The 24,283-nt window shown below is 37.1% G+C and overlaps 2 protein-coding genes and 1 long non-coding RNA gene across 3 annotated transcripts; 2 read left to right on the top strand and 1 right to left on the bottom strand.

The window, feature by feature from the left end:
* Positions 1–1,951: 1,951 nt before the first annotated feature.
* Positions 1,952–5,538, bottom strand: LOC110903707 (uncharacterized protein At1g24485). Its single transcript, XM_022149489.2, has 9 exons — positions 5,301–5,538; positions 4,475–5,003; positions 3,900–4,372; positions 3,667–3,799; positions 3,514–3,582; positions 3,247–3,318; positions 2,609–2,680; positions 2,311–2,528; positions 1,952–2,232 (listed from the first exon to the last, which is right to left on the bottom strand). Exons 1-9 carry the CDS (start codon positions 5,371–5,373, stop codon positions 2,066–2,068), a joined length of 1,806 nt encoding a protein of 601 aa, XP_022005181.1. The 5' UTR covers positions 5,374–5,538; the 3' UTR covers positions 1,952–2,065.
* A 3,866-nt stretch (positions 5,539–9,404) lies between these two features.
* LOC118492514 lies at positions 9,405–10,225 on the top strand. Its single transcript, XR_004894147.1, has 3 exons — positions 9,405–9,455; positions 9,647–9,740; positions 10,204–10,225. It is a non-coding gene; the product is annotated as an uncharacterized LOC118492514 (long non-coding RNA).
* Positions 10,226–22,025: 11,800 nt separating this feature from the next.
* LOC110903709 (histone H4) lies at positions 22,026–22,756 on the top strand. Its single transcript, XM_022149490.2, has 2 exons — positions 22,026–22,152; positions 22,243–22,756. Exon 2 carries the CDS (start codon positions 22,264–22,266, stop codon positions 22,573–22,575), a length of 312 nt encoding a protein of 103 aa, XP_022005182.1. The 5' UTR covers positions 22,026–22,152; positions 22,243–22,263; the 3' UTR covers positions 22,576–22,756.
* Positions 22,757–24,283: the final 1,527 nt, after the last annotated feature.

Genomic DNA, 24,283 nt, shown 5'->3' with positions numbered 1-24,283 from the left:
TTACAACACGTTATCAGCACGAGTTCGCTCGTCTTTCTCCACTCATGGAGTAATACCATCGCAGGTCCATTGACATTGTAGACACCAGAATAAGAAGCGATTGTCTTGACCCTAGGCGAATCAGAAAGGAGGAACGACTGAATCGATCTCTATTCACAAATCAGGTAATAAATACTCATAATTTTTCCTATCGTTATATTTGACTTACACTTGGATGCTTTGATCCTAGTTCTAAAAAAAATCCAACCACTAAAGAAAAAGGATTTGTATATGATGAAGGTAAATCAAAATACCATAATTTTGGTAAACTAATTTTTTTTTTTGAAAAAAAGTAATCCAGATTAAAATTTCTATGGCAAAGCTTTTAATATTCTAAAAAGAATTCCACCACCACATTCAGTAGGTTGTAAATGAATCTTTACTTTAATTAGGAGTGAATAAAAGGTTTAATTAGAGTAAATGGTAAATGGGGTGAGATATTAAATCCTCACTTATCTTGGTTCTCATTAATCGGTTAAGAAAATGAAATATGCTGGTGGGTTACCTGAACCTCCCCATTAATTACTTAAACTAAAAAAAATGATGAAAACTCAATTAGCATCTGCTTGACGCTTTGACTTTCACTCCTACATATGATTATGGAGTTTTTGTTTACAAGTCCTTCACCTTTAGTAATTTACCAATTTGATCTTAGCATTTTATTTGATTTTCTTAAATTTTAGACCATACAACAAATCATTTGATTACATCGTTTTATGAGAAATTGTTGTTTTATGTAAGATAAACTAAGTTTTAGCGAATAATTGAACTTTAAGTTTATTGTCGAATTATAATATGGTTATTGAGTTTGCTATATCTCTAAATGAATTACAAAATACTATATTATTTCATCATACACTTTGGTGCTTTAGATAATCCATGTTCTTTTAAACAATTTATATGAATTTTGATGCTCTATTTTGTTTGGTTTTTCTTTATGCTATTCTTTCGATCAAATATGTTTAAATCATCATGTTTTAAACTTATATAATATGAAATAAAATCATATTACTTGTAATAGTATATTTATTTGATAATATGGCACCACCACCACCACCACCACACCACCACCACCACCACCACCACCACCACCCCACCACCACCACCACCACCACCACCACCACCACCACCACCACCACCACCACCACACCACCACACACCACCACCACCGACCACCACCACCACCACCACACCACCACCACCACCACCACCACCACCACCACCACCACCACCACCACCACCACCACCACCACCACCACCACCACCACCACCACCACCACCACCACCACCACCACCACCACCACCACCACCACCACCACCACCACCACCACCACCACCACCACCACCACCACCACCACCACCACCACCACCACCACCACCACCCACCACCACCACCACCACCACCACCACCACCACCACCACCACCACCACCACCACCACCACCACCACCACCACCACCACCACCACCACCACCACCACCACCACCACCACCACCACCACCACCACCACCACCACCACCACCACCACCACCACCACCACCACCACCACCACCACCACCACCACCACCACCACCACCACCACCACCACCACCACCACCACCACCACCACCACCACCACCACCACCACCACCACCACCACCACCACCACCACCACCACCCACCACCACCCCACCACCACCACCACCACCACCACCACCACCACCACCACCACCACCACCACCACCACCACCACCACCACCACCACCACCACCACCACCACCACCACCACCACCACCACCACCACCACCACCACCACCACCACCACCACCACCACCACCACCACCACCACCACCACCACCACCACCACCACCACCACCACCACCACCAAAGTAAAATTATCATAATAAAATAAAGACTGTCAAGTAATCAATCTGTACGACATCATAAAAAATAAATATAACATTAAGATTTACAAACCGAATAAAGATTTTCTTGTGTTTCAAAGATCAAAACAAATAAATATAGCATTATGATTTACAACAAACACATCATGGATTTTGTACTCCTTTTTGTCCATATAGATCGCTAGTTTGATCATTATCAAGTAACGGTGAAGGTGATCCGAATGTTTGTTGCCCTACATTTTCCATCATCTCGTGTACCATTCCTTCACCAATCTTATGCAACCCGTTGGCATCCCCATTTGCCCCGCCACCTGATCAACTTGTGTTATTAACTTATTATAACTAACGATTAAAATAAATCACGTAAACCGTCCCAGATAAGATCTAACCTGTAACGACTGGCATGTTCATGTTGGCAGGTTTTCTTTTCTTACGCAAGACGATAAATATACCCACGGCAACCCAAACAAGAAAGAAGGCAGGGATCGTGATGCCGAGGACTAGTGGTAGCGAGCTGCTTTTCTTGCTCTTTGTTACACCCGTGCTCCCTCCTGGAGAACTTGAACTCGCGCAGGACTTACCAGGTGTACAAAACGAACCAGTAACACTATTCGTAATTTAAATGTGTTTAATATCGAAAAAAAAGAATATATAAATAACAAAAACAATATATGACAAATAACTTACTTTAGTTTCAATTTTTTGTTCTTTGATAATGTAGCGGGTATGCTTCCACTAAACTCGTTATCTGCCAAATTCCTACAAAATACCAGTTTTTATATATATATATATATATATATATATATATATATGAGGACTTGTACAAATGTAGATAGAAAAGTATATGATAATATATTCAAAAACAACTTGGTGTATATGTTTAAAATTTGTAGGCCAAAACATAAATGTAAAATTCAAATACAAACTATATAGACTATTGAACACCATTCAACCATATAAACAAGTGAAATAATTTTTATAACTGATTTTTTATCGGCATTTTTTTGGATTATCGGGATCCAAAAAGATACATGGACTTCAAGTTTGAATTTAACTAGTTTAATTTGTATTCCGTCAAGTTTGAATGGGCGAGACTTTGTTTTTAGTAGATTATGATTTTCTATTCAGAAGGGGATGACGGCGCAGTTTGTTGCTCATCTACCCGCTATTTTTATGTAATTTGCCCTAATGATTGGAATAAAATTATTTCATGTATGAAAGTTAAGATTTTTAACTAAAAAAAAATATTAAGTCACATTTATGTAAGTCTACAATATTGATAATTTTGTGTTATACATCAAAGGGTGGTAATAAAATACACTTACAGTTCTTGGAGATTAGACATGGAGCCAAGGAAATCAGGAATTGTTCCGGTCAAGGTGTTATTGTGCAAATCACTACCATAATAATAAAAAAAATAACAAATAAAATAAGAAACTGCATAAACTTTGATTGACTCTTATTTAATTATAACAAAACTGATATATTTTTTTTGTTGAACTCAACTTCAAAAATAAATTCGTACATTTAATGCAATAACCAAATTGATAATTAAGTTTTTCAACTTGAGGAAGTTCATGTGTTAAACTCACATGATCTCAAGAGCATCCATGGAGCTAATATCCGGAAATGAACCCGAAAGCTCGAAACTATCAAGATACCTGCAAATTTCGAATTTCCATATAACTTAATCTAGATATCACCAAAATATTATCCTACAAAACAATAAAAGTTAGATAATTTACAATGAGGTAACGCGAGGCGTAGCATCGTCGCTGCAGTTTAGCCAGTCCCACGAGTACGATGCTGGAAGACATGGGTCACCACTCCATTCTCCTAACACGTCGAATGTATCTTGTAACAAAGCTAAAGCTTTAACTGTGTTTTATCATTCAAAACAAGTTAAATAAAACAATAACTTTAAAAACACAATCTTAATTGAGAACTCCAAAGAATTGAAGAAGGGATTAGAAAGTACCATCATTGAGATCGGTACCATCAGTTAAAACTCCGCTAATTCTAAATGCCTCCGCGGCATTTATGATTGGGGGTAGATCAGAATCAGTGGTAGCAACTAAAGAAATGTTGGTGAGAGAATCAACTGTGTAGTTACTAAGGCTTCGTACATCGACGGCTTCATAAGGTGGTGAAATTGGGAGTTGTAAAGGACCACTTCGGGTTGTTGAGCTCTCATAAATCCTAAACGATCTTGTTTGAGTAGAACCTAGGTCGCTAACTTCTGAAAAGTACATTGTTAGATAGAAGCTTGCACCCGAAGGGGGGACTTGAGCGAATGTTAAAGGATTCGACGTGCTTCCAACTATCGCAGTTTGTAAAATATCGCTTGGTGGATTATTGGGTCCGGTCGAGTTGATAAAAATTGCTTCGCTTTGGACACCCGCGGCTGTTGCAGAAGGTGTCCATATACGGTCATAAGGATCCTTTGGAAACCTGAAAGAAAATTTGTCATTAATCTGAAAGAATTTAAAAGAATAGAAAAAGTACGCGATAGATGGATTTTAAGAGTAGATTTTAGAACGGTTGTTTACACACCTTACTAATTGACTTGCACCAAAAGAAGACCTAAAGTTTAAGATCAAAGCCCGACTCTCATCAACGTCGCTGTAAACATCCGAGTCAACACTACGGATTTCAAGAGCCGACATAAACGGGAACTGGTTGGGCTTCGTTTGAGCTACACACACACTAACCTCGTCTCCTTTTGCGACATAAGTTACTTCATGCATTATCACCTCAGTAAGCGAAGTCTCAACGGTGGTCCAAAAGTTTCCATCAAAGTGGAGATCGAAAGTTGGAGGACTTGACAATTTGTCATAGTTTCCATAGTTAAAACTAGCTCGAACAAGGACCTTTTGGCCCCGTGTAACCTCGGCAGAATAGCAGTTTTTCTTCCTAGTTGTGAAAACCCTAAGGGTGTCCATAACCGGATCAGAGTTTTTGTTACTAGACTGTACCACTCGAGCAACACCATTTGAGATCAATGTATCGTCTGGAGTCCAAGGGATGAAGTTATCTGGATCGACATAGGACTCCGATTCCCCGCAGTTTATGCTCACAAACACTGCAATCAAATCATAATGAAACTCATTTAGAAGACCACATTATCTAGTTTAGAGGCAGAACTAGAAGGGGTCAAAAGGGTCACTCATCCCGCCATATTTTTGTTAGATTTTTATATATAAAATTTGAGTTTTTTTCTCGAAAAAAAAACGTGAATTAACTAGACCCTATAATTGTAGCTAGTAGAGCACGTAGCCTTATATGACCCCGACAAAGAAGTTCTGATTCTGCCACTGAATTTTATACCAGATTGATAACATCATCGATGAAAATGTAACTTATGAGATGCATTGCTTACCGTCTTCACCGAAAACCGAAAATGTAAATAGAGGCAAGAGAAGAATCGGCAGAAAGTTGAAAGGTCCGGCCATGGTGGTAGAAGTGGTGATGGAGTTGAAAGCTTGATTTGTGAGGTTTATATGGTCGCTTTATTGGTTGACTTGTTCAATGGTAAGACTTTTGATGTTTATTTGGAATACAAAATAATACAAAATCACCATAAACCATGTGAAAACACGTCTTATTTGAATAGCCCCAATACATGTAAGCTGTATTTCTGGTATTTAATTGTTTTGGTTTAAGTATATATAAGGCTGCTTCACAAAAATGTTATATCAAACACTTGTCCGAATTTTAGGTAAATTTTTATTGAGATACTTAATTATTATCTTTTTTTTTTATAAAAGTTTCTAAGGTAAATGTTGATTGAGATACTTATTATCTTTTTTATAAAAGTTTTTATATATTTAATGTATATTCAACTGTTTAATGTAATGTCAATTTGAAGTTTTATTTTATGCCATTTGTGGCTATAAAAATTTCATAGGGATAAAAGGTTTGATTCATGTAAAAAAACTAAATACCAAAACAAAAAATTTATGAAAAGTTCAGAATGTTTATACATATTTTTTCTTGAATGGCGAAGGCTTATACATAAATGTATATTTTTTTCTTCGTTTTTTTCTGAATGATCGTTTTGCAACTAAATTGATACAATCGTAGTAGTTTTCTGACTGGATTTTAATGGTCGTAAACTTTTTCGATTAAAACAGACGAGGTCGGTAATTATACGATTGATGATCGTCGCCAAATCATTTAAAAACCTAAATTACCTAGATTGTGAGGGTAAGTATGGTATTCTATCCATGAGCATCGTCTAATTAGTAGCGCAATATTTATTATATACATTTACTTGATCCCAAAGATTTGATAGATTTTAAATTAAACTACACAATAAACTAATTAAATTGCAAGTAAACGAGTACGGGATTGTTTGTTTAGCTCTTAATGAGACTCTTAATAATTCAGGTCTCTTATTGGTTCAACACTTAATGGTTCAGACTGTTTGTTTACTGAGCAGATGTTTGAATGGTTCAGACAATTGTCTCTGAATGGTTAAGCATTATACAAAGTCTGAATGGTTAATACCTCTAATTTGAATTGGTTAGACTGTCTCCAATGCATCGGCCTTCATTTACTACATGCATCCTAGTCATCACTGCCACATAAGCTTTTTACTCATTCTTAACAAATGCACTCTCCCTCCTCTTTTTAACTCCAACCCATCCTTCCCACATGCACACTCTCTCCTCTCTTTTTTTAAGCTTAAAATTGAATGGGTCCACCTTCTCTCTCTACTTCCCCACCTACAAGCCTTCCCCTTCATCACCCACTCCATTGCATCCTTCCCACATGCAGCCTCCACGTCACCAAATGCACCCCCTTCACTTGAAGCATTGGAGGTAGTCTTAGACATTTGTCTCTAAATGGTTAAGTATTATATTGGCTTTTAATGGTTTAGACCTCTTACTGGTTCAGCACTTAATGATTCAGACATTTTACTGGTTCAACACTTAACCATTCAAAAGTTGTCAAACAGCCCCTACGTCTCTCGTAGTCACTACAAGAAATATCTACTTTATTGACGACATATGTCACCGCTATTGCTTCGATTTCTTGTAGTGTGTGTACTAGTAGCCAAAGTTTCTTGACTTTCTCTTCTCCTATGTGCCTCGATTTACATGTAATATATAGTAACCAAGTTGTTGTTGCCCTACGAATGCCTGTGAGAAAATGTTGACTGAATGGATCACTTGTTATTTTCTTCTTTAAACCCATCTTGAAAATTGCTAAAAAAAGCCAAATTTTGTTCGATATGGGTGTATGGGCATGAGGTGAAAGATAGTTAGATACCAATTGTGGAACAAGTTCAAAGTGAGGGGATTTACATAGCATTTAAATTGCTAAAACTTGTATATAGTTGTAAATAACGTTAGATAAAAATCAAGTAGATAAATGAATATCAACATTTATACACAACGTAACATGTTAGATAAATGATTTATATTGCATGAAAATTATTTATATCAAGTAGACAATATGTAACATTGAATTAGATATGAATATATTCAAACTCGTTATGACTTTTATCTACAAAATTAAAACAATATTACTATAATATTCATGCATTTATGTTAGAATAAGTTAGGTGGCGCCAACCTTAAAACAAAATTCTTTTTGCATATTATTGGTTTTAATGTGGTACTCGCTGCTAAATGGCCAGTGATATTATTCCAAGACAGCTTCTTTGTATGGTGGTACTAGACGTTAAAGAAGTAATTTGGTGCAAAGTGCTAACAATTGTAATCCATTCATTAAATTGACTTTTGATAGCAGAGTCAACGTTTACTTTGATGTGTGCAAATCAACTATCCGAAAATACGCGCTAGTTGACTTGGAAACATATCCAATTATTAAACCCTCTCAAAAGGAATGTATCCATGCATGGTTAATTAAGAAGCAATCCACTAACATATAATCAAACATATCTAAGATTATTTAATAACTAAAACAATTTACAGCGAACACTAAGGGATTTGACCATGTATAATCTTGATTTAGCCTATCATATGGCAACGGGTCAGCACTTGGTGTAAGGTGCCGAGCATTTTCGCGTTCACATTGAGGGACCTTCTTGATCTGGTCCCTTCTCCAAGGATTTTGGATCGAGCAAAGGAGGCTTTGCGGGGTATCATTATTGTTGGATGTTGGCTGCTTTGAAGGGCCAGGAATGAGCGCAGGTTCGCAAGCCAGCCGATTAGAATTGACTCCATCTGCAGTGAGGTGAAGGCATTGAGTTGTGGTTCTCTAGTAGATTGAAGTATAAGAATGTTTCATGGGATATGTGGTGTAAATTTGTTAATATGTAATTCCTCCTGTTGTTGGCTGCCCGTTTTGGGTTAGCGTCTCGTTTCTAATGAAATTTACAGTTAAAAAAAACTTAATTATAAATAGGGCTGGTGAAAGAAATCGTAGCTCGCTTGAATAAGTAGTTTGTTGAATATTAGCATTGTATTTTTTATGTGTTATTAGGGGTGAAGTTTTATCAGGGTCGGTAGGTACCTCGACTTTCATCGTTTTTTCGCTCGTAGTGTTAATTTTTCTCAATTTTTTGTAGTGTAAAATACTGGATTTTTAAGAGTACGACCCTCATCGATTTGGATTTTGAAAGTTCGGCCACCATCGATTTGGATTTTGAAAGTCCAGCCCCACTAAATTTTTGTTCAAGCTTCGTCATTGTGTATTATGTTGAATTTTATTTAAATATTAGTTTAATTATGTTATACATTTGGTAGTTTAATTCGTTTTAATACTGAAATGTTGATCGCTTTTATTTTGTAGAGTTCTATGTTATTAAATGGTTTGGTTATCTATATCTCTAATAAAGCAAACCATTGGGGGACACATGTCACCCTATTGTTGATGCCAAATAAGCAACCACATAAGCATACATGTGGCATATCTCAAAGGGAGGACATGTGGCATTGCTCTAAGGTCAGGATTGAGAAGCTTCTCTAATACGCTCTACTCTCTCTCTCTCATTCTCTCAAAATCTGTCATACACCCTCTGCTAAAGTCTGGTGCGAGTATTAGAGAATCGTATAATGGAAGTTTCTTTTATACTCTCTCTCTCTCAATCTTCGTTCTTTAGAGATCTAGGGTTTCTCCATCATCGATCATTCATCTGTCTTGATAATCAAATGTTTCATTACCATGGTTCATATCACAATTCGCAAGCAAGAAGGTTAGATTCTCCAATTTTTATTCATTTTTTCAGTCGATAATCTTTATAAGAATTGTAATAGATTATTCTTGAAACCCTAACGTTGATTTAACATATATTGGTTCATCGATTAGGATTTTTTAAAAAGCCCAAACTTTTTCATCTAATCGATCTGTTGTTTCTTCTTGAATATGATGTTTTTATTTTTTGAATCTGATTTCATTTTTATTGAATCTGATTTCCTTTTCCTTGAATCTGATTCTGGAAGCAGACGACAGCAACGAAGTCTTTGTTATGTGTGAACGCCGTAATCAACGTTGGTGATGGTGGTGCCGAGTATTGACGTCACTGAACCCTAAATCACTAACAGAGGCTATATTTATTCGATTGGTAAGATTAAATGGTTTTAGTTTTAATCTATGCTTTCATTTAAATCAACTGTTAGATTTTCGGTTTTCTAATTGGGGCTTATTTAAGGTCGTGATTACTTATATTGTGTGGGGTTTTGGTTCTTAGATTAGGGCTGAATGGATCTTGATTTAATAATATATATTTTCGACCTTATGATTTTTGTGTGCTAGGTGACTTATGGTCGGGTTCTTATTAACAAACACACTGACTAGAGCGAGTACATCGATGTTGATATCAACGATTGTTCAATCAGTGATGATGAAGGTAAGTTGTTCATTGCAATTTTTTGAATTGTATGACCTGGATCTGGATATTTTCAATTTCAGTGGCGTTTTCATTTGATTTTAGAAATGATTGTAGGTTTTGAATCGTATCATACCAGCAAGAGAAGATGCAAAGTTTTTTCTACAAAAAGTTAAGATCAAGTACAGGTTCATTGATCAAGTAATTATTTTTTACAAAAAGTTAAGTCAAATGGTTAGTTGAGTTTATGACCCTTTAACGGTGTGCTACAAGTGTGCTAATGATCATATGACTACTTGAAAACAAAAAAGTTGTGTAAAATGTGTGATCGGTCTGAGAACCATAAGAAAGTGTGAAAGAAGTGTATAAATAATATTCCATTTTTCTCTTATTACTTCATATTTCAGTTTTATTAACTGTTAAAAAAGTTGTGCTTTTCAAGCAAATTACAAAGAAATTAGATGTTTTGTTTGCGGTGTTACAGTTTTGAAGAACGGATCAATAGCTATTTGAAAGTGATGTATGTTTTGTATCCATTTTTTCTTTTTTTTTTTGGCCTATGAAAAAAGAAATAATCTGATGTGCGAATTGGGTTTTTTGAATCCTTTAATCAACTATTAACCCTATTATTTAGTGTTTAATAATTTTGTTAGGATTGAAGAACCAGCTTTGTTTGTAGAGCGATTAAGAACAATGAGGGAAGGATCAAATGGTTTAATGAACAACAAGATAAGCCCTTAAAGTCACAACCTGCTTTTTCTGATTTCTCTCCTCTTTGTTTCAATAGGTATGTGTTTTTTTCACTTCAATTAGTCATGTTTTTAGTTTAATTTGATTAAATAAGGACTACTTGCAGGCTTGTGTCTTCAATTCTTATCGTTGTTAATGAGATGCGAGGATGAACAGATGAAAGTCTTGCAGTGGAAGTCAGTGGACCTTTGCAATCTTTTTCTGAGGACAACATAATTGGTCTGTAATCCATCTGTTTAGTTATTAATATTTTGAAAAAAAAATTATAATTACTTCTGATTTGTGATTTGTAGGCATGTTGTTCTTACTCATGAAGTTGTGAAGCTTTTTCCAAAGAATTGACTTATATCCGAGGTATATTGTTTATTTTGATATGTTATAAGGGTTTGATATATTTATATCCTTTTGGTTAATCACTTTCTTGGAGAGAGAAATGGCTCGAGAGAAGAGAGATCAGGGTAGAAGGAGACCGATGAGTTTCCGGTGGACCACCGGCGGCTTATCCAACGAAAGACCAGGTAATGAGGTGATGTCGCACCTCCGATTGTCCCATGATCTAAATATGTCCGAGTTATTCAATTGGAAGTGGATTTGAAATGATGTTATGTTTTCTGTGATTGACAAAACTTAGTTTTGTAGTGTTAATCCTTTGGATCTGGTAATTGTTTTTGGAATATAAGTTATTTGAAATCTCGGATTGTTAAGGGGGTAAATTTCAATGATTGTTCACAACTTTGCTTTGGTGTTGGTAACTGATCAGCTTCATAGCAAGAGTGGGTGGTTTGTTATTAAGTTAATTGAAATGAATGCCTTTAAATTTATGTTGAATTTGCTTAATATTGATTCTGTATTGTTTGTTTAATTGGATGTTATAGCATTTCGAACAGGACATCAAATGGTGGGAGGCGAAGCAGATGGAATGTAAGTCATTATTTGAACTGTATTGATTTTTATAGTAAAAAAGTGTTTTATTCTTGTGTTTTTGGTTAATTAGCAGGATGAGGATCGAAAAGACACGTCTATAGCTATGTGTAATACTGATAGGCTCATTAAGTGTGATGAGAACGTATGGTTTCTATGTTAATATAACATCTAGAAAGTGCAGTGGATATAGGAGTTGGCAAAGTAACTAAAACTCAATGATCCCTTTCTTCTCTTCACAAAAAAAATAGTTGAAGTTAGTGTATTTATTATCTCACACATGATTTTTTTGTAGTTTGTTTGGATGGGAGGCCACCTACATATCACTGGAACATGGGATCTGGTGCAGGAATCAACAACTGGTTAGTACACACTGAGGTTCGTCTCTCACTGCCTCTAATTCGATAATTAATGGAGAATCGTACGTACTACATGTGTCCAATGTTTTGTGCATGCCATTGACTGGAATGGATTGATAGTTGTATTGCAATGATAATGATTTTTAGCAAATCAAATGGTTCTTGATGCAATGTTACTACAGTACTAGATCTATTATAATGATGACCTGTTCGCAAATTAGGAAACATTTTGAAGACGGAAAGAGTTTAATTTTGATCTCTTACAACTTTGTTACTAGATATTGAGATTAGTTTTACTAAAAGATGTAGAGATGGATCACAATGTTAGTTATAAGGCAATACAAAGGTTAAATGTTTGTATTTACAAGACAACATACGAAAAAGATAAAAAGTGTAAAAATCGTCAAATGACAATATCGGTTCAAAGGCATTATCTTATAGCCAACTGATATATGGTAACTGTATTATATATGGTTTTAAATAGAAACATGTTAATTTGCTATATGATATGGTATTTTACTTTACATGGTTAGGATAAAGTATTTATTGCTCTGGTCATTGACGAAACATTTCAGTTTCCATCGCTTTATGTCCCTTTCTTTTTAGGTATATTTTCAATCTTGATGATTAATGACTACATGCTTTGATGCAAATCATGCATGTGTGTTGTTGAGAAAAATGTTATACATTGTGGTTTTTGTATCAAGAAATTATTATTCTGTTGACAAGAGAAGACGATCATTACATGTCGGATCCTTAGATGTATTAGTGGATATCCTCGCCACCACGACCAGTTGAAGTGTGCAAGGTAAGTTAAATAATACACCAGAAAGCAAATGATTTAATGAGTTATAAAACGGGTCAAATGGGTATGGATCATCACCATATATTATTTGCAAGAAGTTTTGCATGCTTTTAATGCTATAAAGGTGTCGTGTTTTGATTTTATAGTAAAAACTTTTAATCTAAATGACAGGTCAAACATTTCATCTTTTTTATGTGATGAATAGAATAAAATAAAATGTCAAACTAACAATTTTGTTTGTTTTCAATTTTTAGGCTTCAACATCAGGCAATGTTTCTCATGAAACTTTCTCGCATAGCATTGGTTGGTAAAAAAAAAACTAACTGTGTTGGTATTGTAACTTTGTTTGATACATTACGTACCCGCGGGTAGAGGGATGGATTTCTGTAACACCCACCCCGTAACCCAGGTGATTGTGCACAATTGATACACTTACAGCGGAAACAATTAAACTTTCATTAAAACTTATAATAGTCTGAGTACAACACTTTATTTATTTACAAACTTTTGTCAACTAAGAACTCCTTGATCTTCTAAAACTCCACAATTGTCAAGTAGTTCCTATAGCTTTCCTCATGACTCACATGAGATAAGTATACCCAAAACGACGTCAGATATATAATGGTGAGCTCATACTATACAATTTTTATAAAGACAGACCATAGTTTACATTATATGCATACACAATATGGGCATGTGACCACATTATAGTCAGGTTGGGTCTCATTGAACCTTATAGGTTACATTTGACTTGTCACAAACCACCGTACAAGAGACATACTGGTCCTCCAGCTGTGTCCCCCTATGGCCGTCACATAGGTATGTGTGTGTGTCGCTGGACCTTATAAGCACGAAGTGCCTGTGGGTACAACACCTTATTACCCTTCCCAGAGTGACACACCTCATTACGCATAATAGGATCCCATATACCCCTACTGACACATGCATACTGCAGCATTCTCATTATTACCAGTTATGGACGAGTATACTATCACAGTTTAAAAGACAAGTATGATGACTCACCTGATTAGCAATTGCTTAACAGCCGCTAGTACGACTGGGTTATGTCTCAAGGTCCTGACACAATTACATAATCCTAGATTAGGTAATGGTACACCTAGCTAGTCATTATCATGGTTGGATATTGGTTAGTGCTGCCTTGTTTAAGCATGGTTGATCAGTCTATGCTTAACTAAGGCTAGGCTACCCAATACCCGCCCCTGACAATAACCCTAGTACCTAAAAATAATACTAACATTACCACTACTACTAATAATAATATTACTACTAATAATAATACTCCTATTAACTACTAAAATTGAATAATAAATAACTAAACATAAACGTAAACGAGAGCATACCTTAAAACTATCTACGGCATGTTGATGTAGAGTTTCCCTACTCCTGTTCCTACTCGCGCTCCAAAAGCGACTATTAACAACACCCAATGGGGTATCGTATACTCGGGATTCTCTATACTAGAGCGTTTTCATTAAAGAAACTGGTACCTAAACAAACTACTGAGACTCTTATTTAAAGCAAGCAAGCAAGCACCTCAAAACCCTTGCTGGTCGATGTGGGATTCAATTGACGTGCCTACCTGCCTGCTTGACCTGCTAGCTTGCTTGCTTATATATTTTAATTCAGCTGCCTCACTCGTTTTTCTCGTATAACTTTTAAAATATGATATTTTATAAAAACGACGAATATGTCATTAGAACGAGCATATTTTTATCTACGTTTTAACCTAAGTTTCATAAAAAACGGAGTAAGGTTAAAAATAATATATTTAATTATTAATATTAAACGGTCTCATATATTAGCCAAGCCTTGTCAAGATATTTCACCTTTTACACAATCATCTTACTCGTTTAGCAATATATGAAATATGAATTACATAATTTATATGTTTATAACCAGTACATTAAGGTTCGGGGTATTACATCCTGCCCTCCTTACAAAAATTTCGTCCTCGAAATTTGTCATCACTTAAAAAGATGAGGGTACTTATCTTTCATTATGTTTTCTAATTCCCATGTAAAGTTGGGTCCATGACATGCGTTCCACTTGACTTTGACTAACGGGATTTCCTTCTTGCGTAACTTTTTAACCTTCCTATCTTCGATTTGTAGTGGTTCTTCAATGAAGTTGAGTTTGTCGTCAACCTGTACGTTTTCCAGGGCTATTTGTTGGGCTTCGTCCACTAGGCACTTCCTTAAATTTGATACATGAAAAGTATTATGTATTCCTGCCAGCTGTTCAGGAAGTTTTAGCTGATAAGCCACTGGTCCTACTTTGCTTGTTACTTCAAACGGCCCAATGTATCGGGGTTTCAACTTTCCCTTCTTTCCAAACCGAATCACTCCTTTCAGAGGTGATACCTTAAGCATTACTTTATCCCCTAGTTGGAACTCTAGGGGTTTACGCCTCTGATCTGCATAACTCTTTTGTCGATCTTGAGCACTTTTCATCTTTTCTTTTATTTGCTGGATCTTTTCTGTGGTCTCCACAATGATTTCTGGTCCTGATAGTTGACTTTCCCCTACTTCCGTCCAACAGATAGGAGTTCGGCACCTTCTTTCGTATAAAGCTTCATAAGGTGCAGCTTTGATGCTGGCGTGATAGCTATTATTGTAGGCGAATTCGATGAGTGGTAGATGAGTGTCCCAACTTCCACCAAAATCAATTACACAAGACGAAGCATATCTTCTAATGTCTGAATAGTCCGTTCACTCTGCCTATCCGTCTGAGGATGATACGCAGTGCTTAGATTAAGGTTGGTTCCCAACTCTTGTTGGAAACTTTGCCAGAATTTAGATGTGAAACGACTATCTCTGTCTGATATGATCGATACAGGCACCCCATGTCGTGAGACTATTTCTTTGATGTAAATTTGAGCTAGCTTGTTCATCTTATAGTCCTCACGAATTGGCACGAAGTGTGTAGACTTGGTCAGTCTATCCACTGTTACCCAAATAGTATCATAACCGTGACTTGACCTTGGGAGCTTCGTGATAAAATCCATGGTGATTTTCTCCCATTTCCATTCTGGAATCTCTGGTTGTTGCAAGTATCCAGAGGATTTTTGATGTTCTGCCTTCACCTTAAGGCATGTAAGGCACTTTTCCACATAATGGGCAATAGATCGCTTCATTCCTGGCCACCAATAATCTCTCCTTAAATCCTTATACATCTTGTCACTGCCAGGGTGAATGGAATACTTAGACTTATGAGCTTTCTCTAAGATTGTATCCTGCAATCCTCCAAAATTAGGAACCCATATCCTATTGTTGAACCTAAGGATATTATCATTTCCCATTGTTAGTAGCTTCAGTCTCCCAATCATTCTTTCTTTTACAATATGATTCTCTTTTAAGGCTTCTTGTTATATATTCTTAACTTGATCTAAGAGACTAGTTTTAACCTCTATTCTGGTTGCACGAATTCTTATTGGTTGAGGTATCTCTTTTCTACTTAGAGCATCTGCTACTATGTTTGACTTACCTGGATGGTATTGGATCTCACAGTCGTAATCACTTAATAACTCCATCCATCGTCTCTGACGCATATTGAGCTCCTTCTGCTCAAATATATGTTTTAAACTTTTATGGTCACTATAGATAGTGCACTTTGTACCGTAAAGATAGTGCCTCCAAATTTTCAATGCGAACACTATGGCACCAAGTTCCAAATCATGGGTTGTGTAGTTCCGTTCATGAATCTTCAACTGTCTAGAGGCGTAGGCAATCACTTTGCCTCTTTGCATGAGTACGCATCCCATACCATAGTGAGATGCATCACAGTAGACGGCAAAATCTTTTATTCCCTCAGGAAGTGACAGTATTGGGGCGCTACATAACTTATGCTTTAACGTGTTAAAGGCTTCTTCTTGTTTAGGTCCCCAATTAAACTTAGAGGCTTTCTGGGTTAGTGTGGTTAATGGTGTTGCAATCTTTGAGAAGTCTTGAATAAACCTTCTATAGTATCCTGCTAACCCCAGAAATCTTCTGATTTCAGTGGGATTCTTCGGTACTTCCCATTTCTTGATGGCCTCGATCTTTGCAGGGTCAACTTGTATTCCACATTCATTTATCACGTGGCCTAGGAATTGCACCTCATGTATCCAAAATTCACACTTAGAGAACTTTGCATAGAGTTTTTCTTTCTTGAGTAATTCAAGGACTGCTTTCAGATGTTGTTCATGTTCTGCCTCATTCTTAGAGTAGATAAGGATATCGTCAATAAAAACGATCACAAACTTATCGAGGTAAGGTTTACAAACCCTGTTCATGAGGTCCATGAACACTACAGGTGCGTTGGTTAGTCCAAATGGCATTACCAAAAATTCATAATGACCATACCTAGTCCTGAAGGCAGTCTTAGGTATGTCTTCTAGTGCAACTTTCACTTGGTGGTATCCAGACCTCAAGTCTATTTTAGAGAAATAGCTTACCCCTTGTACTTGATCAAACAAGTCGTCGATCCTGGGCAAAGGGTATTTATTCTTTATAGTGGCTTTATTCAAGGCTCTATAATCGATGCACATACGCATCGTCCCATCTTTATTCTTGACAAACAAGATGGGTGCTCCCCATGGCGACGAACTAGGTTGGATAAACCCCTTGTCAAGCAACTCTTGTAGTTGCTTCTTGAATTCTTGCATTTCTGTCGGGGCTAGTCTGTACGGCGACTTAGCAATCGGTGATGTACCGGGAACTAGGTCAATGCGAAACTCAACCTGTCTATCTGATGGTAGTCCCGGGAGCTCGTCGGGAAACACTTTGGGGTATTCTCGTACCATTGGCACGTCCTCGACCTTCTGCTTTTCTGTAGTGTTTACGACATATGCTAAAAAGGTAACATACCCTTTCCTTAGGCATTTATGTGCTTGTGCTATCGTGATGAGGTTCTTAGTCTTGTCAGTGCGGTCTCCCGATATAGTTAGCTGTTTGCCGTTGGGTAATGGGAGTAGGACGATCCTTTTGTCACATGTAACTTCCGCATGATATGGTGTCAACCAGTCCATTCCAATGACTATGTCGAATTCTCCAAGTTCCATAGGCATTAGGTCTATAGGGATAACATGGTTGTTTAAGCTTATTTTACAATTCTTAACTATGTCAACTATCTCTCTTTGACTTCCATCAGCCATTTCTACTGTAAAGGCATGATCTAGGTTTTGGGATGCCTGGTTCAAGTAAGGTCTAAAGGTAGTCGACACTAGACTTCTATTTGCACCGGTATCAAATAACACACGTGCATATACATCATTTACGAGATACGTACCCGTGATAACGTCTGTATTGGTCTTGGCTTCTTCCGTGGTGAGTACAAATGCACGCCCTTTTGGCTGATTTGGTTGTGTCCTATCATTTCTTTTGAGTTCGAGACATTCAGATCTCATGTGGTTAGGGTCTCCACATTTGAAACACTTCTTCTTTTCCTTGCATTCTTGAAGAGCATGACCCGTCTTTTTACAATTTGGACAAGGAAAACGACATTCCCCCGTATGAAAGCGTTTGCAAATTTGACATTGAGGAAATGTTTTAGGCCTTTTAAAGTTGTTATTCCGGGTGTCCCCCTTTCTTTCTTCCCACTTCCTTTTTGGTGCGGGAGATTCAGCCTGCCGCAGAATCATCTCGGCAGCCATGACGGCGCCAGCCTCAACAGTTTCTGCAAAAGTCTTGGGGGATTTGGATTTGATAAACACCCTCATTTCAGAGGGTAGACCCCAAATAAACCTATTGATCAGTTGTTCCTCAGTCAATGCTAAATAAAAACCAGTCGAGATATGTCGTTGAAACGAGAAACATACTCTCGATATGTTTTATTTCCCATTTTTTAACTTAAAGAATTCCACTTCCAGTTGCTCAGTCTCACTGGGAGGACAATACTTAGCAAGAAACTTATGAATAAACTCATCCCATTTCATCTCCTTAACCTTTTTTTTCCCTCTGTTCGGACCACAATGTTCCACCAGTGAAGGGCTTCAGCTTCAAACATATGTACGACGAACCGTACTTTGTTGCGGTCATCACACTCACATATGTCTAATACTGACTCCATTCTGTTGAGCCAGTCTTGAGCTTCTAGTGCTCCCTTTCTTCCGTCAAAGGACTGAGGTTTACAGGACATGAAGTGCTTATAAGTACATTCCTTTGATTTGGAATATTCACCTTTTCCTTCTAGTGGCATGGTTGCAATAATGTTTTTCCTTTTGCCCATTCTTTCCCTTTGTACTGGCGTAGAGGCAGCTGAGCTTTCTTTAGGTCGTTCTCTAGATTGGTTAACATTACCGGTTTGTGCATTCGTTATTACCTTAGCCACTTCCACGGCTATATTGTGGATATCCTCAGTATTTAGACGCATGCTTGTACTAGACCGGGATCTGACACTGTGAGAGGGAGTTCGAGTCCTATAAGAACTTTCCTCTCTCCTTCTGTTATTCTGATTATTTCTAGACCCTTGTTCATCTCTATGTTTAGACATTGTCTCCTTCCTATAGGAATATGAGTATAACGAGTTACTAGTATGTATGATACATCATTATAATATAACAACTATATACATCACATATATATATATATATATATATATATACATACGTATAGGGGAAAGATAAATCGAAAACCTATGTGAGTTGAGAAAACCCAAATAAACCCTATGTAACATTTTTATTTTTTTCTAAAAAAAATAGGAAATGTAATATAAATGTACACAGACCTATTTATGAAAAAAAAATGAAAAAAACGCTTACTATTTTTTTTTTTTAAAAATGTTGAAAATTTATATGTTACATTTTTTTTGGACATACATATTATGTAACCTGAAATTTTGTAACATTTTTTAAAAAAAAAACTACTTGGTGTTTTTTTGTGTTTCTTTTTTTAAAATGTTCAAATATATGTATATTACATTTCCTATTTTTTTTTAGAAATGTATCTTGAGTTTACATGGTTTTTTTACAAAGGTTTTCTGAGTTTTCTCAACTCAAGTGGGTTTTCGATTTATCCTTCCCCCATACGTATATATATATATAGCACATAAAAAGGCACAACATAGTTTACTTCTTCTAGCGTCACTCAATTGACTATGCAAGTACTTTTCCTGAGAACATGTTATTTGGCCTAGTATGAGTGTGCTATTAATCTTTAGAGAACTACTGGTTAAAGCTTAGGCATTCCTGCAATACCTAATTCGCTAAAACCTCGGGCTCTGATACCAACTGTAACACCCACCCCGTAACCCGGGTGATTGTGCACAATTGATACACTTACAGCGGAAACAACTAAACTTTCATTAAAACTTATAATAGTCTGAGTACAACACTTTATTTATTTACAAACTTTTGTCAACTAAGAACTCCTTGATCTTCTAAAGCTCCAAAACTGTCAAGTAGTTCCTATAGTTTTCCTCATGACTCACCTGAGATAAGTATACCCAAAACGACGTCAGATATATACTGGTGAGCTCATACTATACAATTTTTATAAAGACAGACCACAATTTACATTATATGCATACACAATATGGGCATGTGACCACATTATAGTCAGGTTGGGTCTCATTGAACCTTATAGGTCACATTTGACTTGTCACAAACCACCATATAAGAGACATACTGGTCCTCCAGCTGTGTCCCCCTACGGCCGTCACATATGTATGAGTGTGTGTCGCTGGACCTTATAAGCACGAAGTGCCTGTGGGTACAACACCTTATTACCCTTCCCAGAGTGACACACCTCATTAAGCATAATAGGATCCCATATACCCCTACTGACACATGCATACTGCAGCATTGTCATTATTACCAGTCATGGACGAGTATACTATCACAATTTAAAAGACAAGTATGATAACTCACCTGACTAGCAATTGCTTAACAGCCGCTAGTACGACTGGGTTATGTCTCAAGGTCCTGACACAATTGCATAATCCTAGATTAGGTAATGGTACACTTAGCTAGTCATTACAATGATTGGATATTGGTTAGTGCTGCCTTGTTTAAGCATGGTTGATCAGTCTATGCTTAACTAAGGCTAGGCTACCCAATACCCGCCCCTGACAATAACCCTAGTACCTAAAAATAATATTAACATTACCACTACTACTAATAATAATATTACTACTAATAATAATACTCCTATTAACTACTAAAATTGAATAATAAATAACTAAACATAAACGTAAACGAGAGCATACCTTAAAACTATCTACGACACGTTGATGTAGAGTTTCCCTACTCCTGCTCCTACTCGCGCTCCAAAAGCGACTGTTAACAACACCCAACGGGGTATCGTATACTCGGGATTCTCTATACTAGAGCGTTTCCATTAAAGAAACTGGTACCTAAACAAACTACTGAGACTCTTATTTAAAGCAAGCAAGCAAGCACCTCGAAACCCTTTCGTGGGATTCAATTGACGTGTCTACCTGCCTGCCTGCTTGACCTGGTAGCTTGCTTGCTTATATATTTTAATTCAGCTGCTTCACTCGTTTTTCTCGTATAACTTTTAAAATATGATATTTTATAAAATGACGAATATGTTATTAGAACGAGCATATTTTTATCTACGTTTTAACCTAAGTTTCATTACAAACGGAGTAAAATCAAAAATAATATATCTAATTATTAATATTAAACGGTCTCATATATTAGCCAAGACTTGTCAAGATATTTCACCTTTTACACAATCATCTTACTCGTTTAGCAATATATGAAATATGAATTACATAATTCATATGTTTATAACCAGTACATTAAGGTTCGGGGTATTACAATTTCGTTACTTGAACGTTTATTTCTTTCAAAGGATTACTTCAACAATTTTAACGTACAGACAAAAATGTATATCGAACTTTTTTCTGCAATTTCAATAATTTTGTTTTTTTTCTTCCGATGTATGTTTTTTACATAATATTAAATTTTGAATATAAATAATCAGTTTTTGGTTGAAACCCGCGTATTACGCGGGCATTAACCTAGTTTTTACAATATTGTCGAATATCTCACCGCAAATAGTTAATTGGTGGAACCAAGACTCCAAATTATTATCATTTTGAGTTAGGGCTAATCAAATAGTTCAGAGCTCCCTCGAAAATTGATAATTTGAAATCGACTCAGTTATGAATAAACCGACTCAACCCAACTTAATTTGATAACAATCCGAGTCTAAGCCTGACTCAACTCGATACGGCTAACTAACAACCCAAATCATACATACACTTTTGAGGTTTATTCTTTTTCATGTCAATATTCTATTTTACGTGTTATTCTTTTTCCAATAGACCCTATGATGTTAGGCTAAATTAGTAATATTCTTTTTAAATTAAAAAATAGCAAAATCTCACCCCGCGTAAATTTCCCGAAAATTTTAAAAACCACTCACCGTTTTCAATACTAAAACACAATCCGCCACGTCATCGATCCGCATGACCTATAACGTAATCTCAACCGTTCATAATTTAGCAATTTCCCATCAACGGCTACGATACTTTACAATAGCTCACCCACAACCTCACTACCCCACTATATACATACACCAAACCCCCATATCCCATCATTCACACACTATCTTCATCTCTTCACAAATCACAGGTAAACCTCAATTCCACTTGTTACCAGTTCGACTAACTTAAATCTGTTAGATTCCTGAAATATCTAATAAGAATCGATTTCTTGTTGCAGGTGATTTGAAGAAATTTGAGAATGTCGGGACGTGGAAAGGGAGGAAAGGGATTGGGGAAAGGAGGAGCAAAACGACACCGTAAAGTTCTCCGTGACAACATTCAGGGAATCACGAAGCCTGCGATCCGGCGTTTGGCGAGAAGGGGTGGAGTGAAGCGTATCAGCGGGTTGATCTACGAGGAGACTCGTGGAGTGTTGAAGATCTTTTTGGAAAATGTGATCAGAGATGCGGTTACTTACACGGAGCATGCTCGTAGGAAGACTGTGACTGCTATGGATGTGGTGTATGCGTTGAAGAGACAAGGTCGTACTCTGTATGGGTTTGGGGGTTAGGGTTTTGAGTTTGGGAAGTCTTGACGGGTCGGGTTATGTCGGGTCAAAAATTAGATAGTTGTGGGGTGTTAGGTTAGGGTTTTGATTGCTAGTTGTTGAAATGAAATGTGGTTAATAGCGTGTATGTTTTCTATTAAGAAGTAATGAAGTGGTTTTTGGCTAGTCTCTGGCTTTTTATTAAGATATTGTGTTGGTTTATCATATGCTATTATACTTCATTTTTTTTGAACGATAACCTTCGTTAAAAATTGGCTAAGCCCACAAAAAGAGGACCGCCAAAAACAAACATTTACAACATATACAACGAATATCTACTTTAATCCTTCCAACTAAGATCCTGAAATTTGGACCGACTACGCAACCAAAGAAACGACCAAGATTTAATACAAACAATCATATCACAAACCCTTGGCTGGACATCTTCAAAAACAACCTTGTTACGAGTTCTCCAAATCACCCAGCAAGCCGTCATAACGATACCTCTAACGATGACCTTTTTCCATTTTGACCCATTAAACGAGTCTGTCAGCTTCATAATATCTTTGATCTCGAGCAAGCGAATAGGGTCCAGTCGACACCATCTCTCAATGAACTGCCACACGCCACAACTGAGCAAACATTTGGTAAAAAGGTGAAGAGCAGATTCCTCCACCGATTGACAGATCACACAAGAATCGTCTTCCACTGTAACCTGCCTCCTAATCAGCGCCTTCTTTGTGGGCTATCGGTCCATATCGAGCCTCCACGCATGAATATTCACCTTAATCGGAACCCACTCGGTCCACACCATGTCATGAATCCTCCTCACGTCTCTGCCACTTCAAATCAGCTTCTTAATATTCTGAACAGAGAAGGTTCCACCCGGATCGGCTTCCCAGCTCCACGAGTCTTTGTTGCCCGAAAAAGAGCACTTTAACATCTCTTGAAGGTCTCTAAACTCGGAGATCTCCTCTACTGTACTAATACCTTTCCGCCAACTATCTTCGAAAACATAAGCCCCGTTACAGAACCGAATCCTATCCGAGATAGTGCACCTCTTAATCTTTTCCAATTGAAACAAACAAGGCCACCTATGCATAAGAATAGTCTCTCCAAACCATTTATCAGTCCAGAAACAGATGTTCGACCCATTCCCCACCGTACCTCTAATCAAATTATGAATATCTTTACCTTCAAGCTTCAATTTGCCTATAAGCATAACAATGTTCTTCCAACAACCGGTCAGCCCGCTATTCACAGGTAGAAAACACCACCTACCTTTACCGCCATGAATCGCCTCTACAATCCGGCGCCAACTACTGTTCGGGTCCTTCTTAAAACGCCACGCCCATTTGGTAATCAACACCTTGTTAACATCCTCTAACCTCGAGACACCCAAACCCCCATCTGATTTAGATGTGACAACATCCCATGATACCCAATGCATCTTCTTCACCTCAGTAGACCCGCCCCAAAGAAAGTTCTTCAATCAATTTCTCTATTTGATCCACAACCTGAATAGGAGCATTATACATGGACAAGTAATAAATAGGAAGATTAGACAAAACGAATTTAATATGAGTTAAACGACCCCCCATAGATAGGGAGTTCGCCTTCCAAGTCCTGGGATTAAACAGTATCCACAACCGAATTCCAGTGGCAAACCCGGTTCATGTTGGCACCCACTTTAATACCCAAAACTCGAACGGGAACTCTCCAATCCTACATC

This window comes from Helianthus annuus, chromosome 5 (genome assembly GCF_002127325.2).
Source record: "Helianthus annuus cultivar XRQ/B chromosome 5, HanXRQr2.0-SUNRISE, whole genome shotgun sequence".
NCBI classification, from domain to species: Eukaryota; Viridiplantae; Streptophyta; class Magnoliopsida; order Asterales; family Asteraceae; genus Helianthus; species Helianthus annuus.
Note: the sequence above shows the minus strand (reverse complement) of the source record. Positions and strands in the feature narration are given on the sequence as shown.